The sequence below is a fragment of the Macrobrachium nipponense genome, chromosome 20 (assembly GCF_015104395.2).
Source record: "Macrobrachium nipponense isolate FS-2020 chromosome 20, ASM1510439v2, whole genome shotgun sequence".
Lineage (NCBI taxonomy): Eukaryota > Metazoa > Arthropoda > Malacostraca > Decapoda > Palaemonidae > Macrobrachium > Macrobrachium nipponense.
The window spans coordinates 4,452,768-4,458,767 of NC_061089.1; the positions used below are offsets into that span (position 1 = coordinate 4,452,768).

The 6,000-nt window shown below is 38.3% G+C and overlaps 1 protein-coding gene across 1 annotated transcript in view; it reads right to left on the minus strand.

Moving 5' to 3' along the window:
• The window catches only part of LOC135221711 (signal recognition particle receptor subunit beta-like), a 148,292-nt gene extending 147,422 nt beyond the window's left edge, over positions 1–870 (minus strand). Inside the window, exon 1 of the mRNA XM_064259493.1 lies at positions 471–870. Within this exon, the coding sequence (XP_064115563.1) occupies positions 471–612 (142 nt within the window). The 5' untranslated portion in view covers positions 613–870. The remainder of the gene's footprint in view (positions 1–470) is intronic.
• Positions 871–6,000: the final 5,130 nt, after the last annotated feature.

Below are 6,000 nucleotides of genomic sequence, written 5' to 3' on the forward strand. Positions count from 1 at the left end.
GCCCTGCGGTTTTTTACCCTACTCTACAGAATTCAAGTCAAAGACCAACCAAAGGAACCCAATTAGCCAAGGCATTCAGCGCAGAAACAGAAATTGACAGTATACCGACAGTAATAAGGTTTTAACGGTGTCACTAACAGGAGGAAAACGTTGCAGTTGCACTGCGAAACAATTCTTAGGTATACCTAGCAGGTTGAATGTCAGATGGAAGAAAGAGAATGTGAACGGAGGCAAAATAAAAGAAATGAGAGGTTGCACAGAGGGGCCCAAAGGAACGCTGCACAGACCCTTAGGGGTAAGTAACTAAGGTATCCCTGCCTAGGCTAAAGCCTACCCACGTGAGGTACACTGACGGCATTACCAGTCTACGGAGAAACCTACCTGCTAGCCTAGGCTAGGTATTGGTAGGGTATTTTTAAGCTTAGTGCTATCTGAACTGACCCCACATGAAGACTTCACACGAAACTTACCCAGGGTCAAGATGCCAATCAGGACAGCAATGACCACTTGCCCAGTAAACACATTTTCTTCATTCCATTCTGGCATGAATTTATTAAAAGTTTCTTTCAGGGATATCTTCTTCTTCACCCTCACTTCCTCTTTTACATCCATACTTTAACTTGTAAAATAAAGACTGAGAAATAAAAAGCCGCTTCACGTGTGACAATCTGGAACTTTGGAACAAGTTTGAGTTTGGGAAAAGTAGCTCGATGACAGAATGTCAGTCACTGGCAGGAGGCAGCCTCAACTAACGAGATAACACTTTTAATTTTACTATTATCTTTTTAGTATGCCACTTTTAAAAATACTTATTGTAAATAAGATAGAATTTACATTCTAAGTGATTTGCAACGCGCATAATTATAGTAATAATTTCTCGATAATGTAATACGGAATTAATATCACACTACGTCTACGTGAAATCCGAAATGTTAACGAAAAACAGTTGACTATCGACTTTTGACAATACGTGAAAATATCCTAAATAACTCAGTCCTAAATAAAATCAGACGCACATTTATTAGTTGGATAGACTGGAAAAGCTAAAAGTTAACTAGAACAAAACGGCATGCATAATGACTACATCAAAAAGAAATTTAAAGCATACTTGAGATCAAAGCAATGGAAATAAACAAAATTGCTGAATGATTGCCAATGAAAGTAAATAAGTACGTATGTTATGCACACATATTCATAAGGTAAAACTATATTAAAGGTAAAAAAATATTATTAACTGATGGGTTATAATCTTATCTGAATAGAAATTTACAATAATCATAGTGGAATCTCGGCGAGATAAGGCCTATCCTGGACAAGGAAGCTTCGGTTGAATAACTGACATATGCTGTGTTGGAAATGTGCATCGGAAATGATAGATGATGGCATATACGTAAATGTGTTTTAATTGAGTGTTTAAATAGTGTGAGGTAGATAGTCAAAATGAAATATGACGTATCATTCCTATAGTATCTCTTTGCATCCCTGTATCAATGTGTCGGTTCTGCACCATAGTTTTGCCAGAGTGGGACCAAACAAGAAGCTGGTTCGAAAGATATAAAAAGTATGCAAATGAATACGAAACCGAAATATTTAAAATACCTCAACTCCCCAAGCATATATCACATCAAGTGCTACTATGCGTATGAGCATGGATAAATATAGGTTACAAGAGCCGAAATGCGATAAACTTATATGCCGAAAATGGACCTCATGGTCATGACATCCAGACTATTCAAAATATGCTGTTTTAGGTTCTTGAGGAGAAATTAAGACATATCTAAGATCCAAGACTTGCTATACGGCACATAAATTTCATCCACGAAAACGTTATAAGCTACATATAACAAAATAAAGAGAAGCCCACTTCATGGAATTTGAGGGCCGGAAGGTGGGCATCCAAAAATATACAAGGAAGATGAGATGATGAACGGGGTTGTTTCAGCCATGGGTGGACTGAAATGTAGCAGGGGCTCTCAGTTATAACGTCCCACGCAGTCTTGTCCATAAAAAAGCTCTTAGTGGCGTGAATAGACCTTTCGCTGGCTAGTTGTAAACATAACTACCATAAGCTTATAATTGCATAAAATATTTAAACGACTGCGAAATTATCGTTTAGATGTTTTAAATTCCATCTTTTTCCTTTTCGAAAAAAAAACTTATCAGCAGTCCTCTTGTCGAGGTATGTATAGGCCTGACTTTTGACCTTAATAAGTTTTTCGAATAACGTTTCTAGTACATAATTTCACATTTAGTCTTGTTTTTTTTTTATTGTCTGCTGCTTTTAGATTTGATTTAAAAGGTTAATGGTCATTTTCGAATTATGATGGCATTTTATGTTCAATTCAGAAATACGATTAAACACAATAAAGGTTTGTCAGATCAATTTATATTCACCATCCACAAAACTGAAACATAGGAAAAATGAATTATAATTGAAGGATATTGAAACGCATTTGATAAATGTAAAGTTAAAATTAATTTAATAACTAAAGGTTAAATATATCAAAGAGTAATAACATAAGTGAGAAATGAAATTAATCACCCAAGGGGATTTGTAAATCAATGGCACTCAAATGAAACAAATTACAGCAAAATTCAAAGAATCAGGGCAACCACCCTTTCTAAATCCACACACACATCACTACACAACACTAGATGACAGGTCACCTCAAAAGTTGAGCCAAGAAGCTTTTCGTTCCGTCATGCATTCGGGTTTTGTTGGGGAAAAGAGACAAGATGTACAATTACCACCAATGCAGATCGAACTGACTTACATGGTTTTCATGAACATAAAATACTTTACAATAATTATCAAGTTCGTTGTCAAAAATAAATTCCAAATATAATAGTATGCAACTTCAACTTATCTATTAAATGTAGTGAATTAATTGGTGGTGTGTGTCAATACAATTTTGGGCGATATCACGCCCATACAGTGTACTACGCACATATGCATACACACCCCTAGAATGGCACGCAAAGGAGCGATCAGAGGGGCGAACTACTACCCTTCCTTTCCCCTCCCGATCTCTTGACCTCTCCTAATGGCCTCTCTGGCGAGAGGCACAAACAAGACCCAATAACACCTTCATCTCTTACCATACTTGATATGCGCAATACACTCACCAAGAGCAGTTTCATATGTATAAGGACAAATAATTATGATAACTAAACCAGTAATTATACTTCGTTACTAAAACGTCTTCTGACGTTTATGTCAAAAGACTTCCTCTTTGTGTAAAACCATCTTTTCGGTGCTAACCACACCACAGATACTACGCTCAGAAAATAGCCCGTTGTCACCTATTATAATAACAGCTGAGCTCAGTTTCCAATTCATAGTTAACGAATTCCAGTTGACTGCCCATTACAGAAGTACATGAAAATGGAATGGAATTTAGCGTTGAGGCCAAAGGCCAAGCACTGGGACCTATGAAGTTCTTCAACGATGGAAAGGAAGTTGAGAATAGGAAGGTTTGAAAAGTGTAACAGGAAGAGATCATCGCAGTTTCACTATAAAATAATTGTGAGAAGGAGTTAGCTATAGAAGATTCACATCAACCGTGCATTTGATGTCTAGGTCAGTCCCTTACGACGCTCCTGATTGGAGTTCACACAGGTACGATGTATGTTCCACCTCTCCTGAAAGACGTATACCTCAGGAGAGGTGGAACATAGATCCTACCCATGTGAACTCTCGAGAGAGACTGAGAGTTTCCAGCCCTGTGATTGGCTTATCAACAGTCAATCAGGAGCGTCGTAAGGGACTGGCCTAGACATCAAATGCATGGTTGATGTGAATCTACAAAGTAAGATGGAAGAAAGATAATGTGCATGGAGGTGTAGTAAAAGGAATGAAAGGGGTTGCAACTAGTGGCCGAAGGAACGCTGCAAAAACTTTAAAGAAGATACCTACAGTGCACCCAGCGAGTTGCACTGACGGCACTAACCTCCTCCGCGGACCTGAAATAAGGAACACCTATCTCATCTATACCCTGTACTTGGGGCATTCCACCAATGCATGTTTCAAAATAACGGAGGTATCACAAAGATCACTTATAGGTGGTCCATTGCCATGCAATTTGAACTTGTGAGTTCAGTGACTCAACTCAGCCCCAGCCTTGAGACCCCCCACCCCACTGGTATGACGGCAACTTAGAGACAATCGAAGGGCGGACTCTCTGATACTGAAATCCTCAGAGGAAGAACTTCAGCAGCATCTTTGGCATTATTATTCGATACCAGGCCGGATAAGCCATTTCATATCAGTATATAGTAGGATACAGAGTTAAGGCCAAAGGCCTAGCGCTGGGACTTATGAGATCACTCAGCTGAATTGCACGCCCTCCATTTTCTATAAGGATACCGGGGCTGAATTGCAGGCCCTCAATTTTCTATAAGGATATCGGGGCTGAATTGCATGCCCTCCATTTTCTAAAAGGATGCCGGGGCTGAAATGCCTGGTGGCTACAAGAACACTATAGGAATTCAAATACATAGTGAAATCTCCGTCGTCTGCTTCTATTGCACATCGTGAGGGTTTCACTGAGTGTTTCGATGCGAAAAGATAAGTTTAAGTGTTATTGGATCAATTAACTAAATCAAAATCATTATTAAGCCCATCTGCTAAGCCAACTTCATCCTGGGTCTCTGTGAACCTCGTCAGAGGGTAAGAAATGGGGTGTTATCGCTTCCTCAGATAAAAGATTTATCGTTCAATGCTTTCGAACAACTTAGATTTATTGATCATCCACAAGGAAATGACTGGATATTTTATTTTCATGATCCTCTGCCCATTCATGAAACGATTTGCCACTCCTTCACTGATATGGCGTTTGAAAGGATTTACTTGGACTAGGGATGATACTAAGTTTTTCTGATTGCCACTTGAGGCTGATTGTATGGAGGTTGGAAGGGCAGCTTTTTAAACGAAACTTGCTGCGCATTTCTGAAAATATTGGTTTTACTTCTAGTTCTCCACATTATTTATGTTTGCGCACTCAAATTACATCTTACTTAAATTTCTATTTTCAACTATTCCACTGCTGCCTTTTCCTTATGTAATATTTTGAAATAAATCATTATTATGCTTGGAATATTCTGTTTGTCATGCTTGAGTTTACTTTAAACATCATTCGATTCAATATACCCGGTAATTTTGGCAGACAATTAAATTTTCAATATTCTCTCTCTCTCTCTCTCTCTAGTTGTCAATGAAATTTTTAAGCAGTAAACGATGGTGGTAGAGTGGTAAAAGGCTGAACTATGACCCTTGACATAAACCATTAAGTCTCTCTCTCTCTAAATAATGTACTATCGCATCGCATTACTTAGAGAGAGAGAGAGAGTATTCTGTCGAATATCTTGCTTATGGATTCATTGAGTCCCCACAAAATACTACAATGCCTATGTGCCTGCTATGCATGATATCACTCTCAAATGAAAGTATGCATCCTGCAAACTGAAAAAGCATCTGGAGACTGCACATAAAGACAAGAAAGACAAGCAGCTAGACTTCTTTAAAAAATTACGTGATGAGTTCCAAGAAAGGATGATAGTGAATCATATGTTTACACAAAAAGTGCCAAAAGTAGTAAATAGAGGAATGTTGGCTTCTCACAAGACAGCAAATTTGATTGCAAAAGCAGGTGAGCCTCATACTATCGGTGAATCTCTGATCATGCCGGCAGTGACTGTAGTGCTGTCAACAGTCATGTATCAGAGCAACTCCTCAGTATCACGCAGCTGATGTTGAAAACCAATTAGTTTCAAAACTGCAGGTGAATGATTTCTCGCTTCAACTCGACGAATCAACTTTACCTGATAATTCTGCTCTTCTGATGGCATTTGTGAGGTTTCTTGATGTTGATGAAATATGTCAAGAAATACTTTTCGCATTGAAATTAACGACTGACACTTAAGGTGAATCCATCTTAAAAAAAAAACTTCATGTCTATTTTGAGGAGAACAACATTCCACTCAAGAACATTGTGGCTTGTG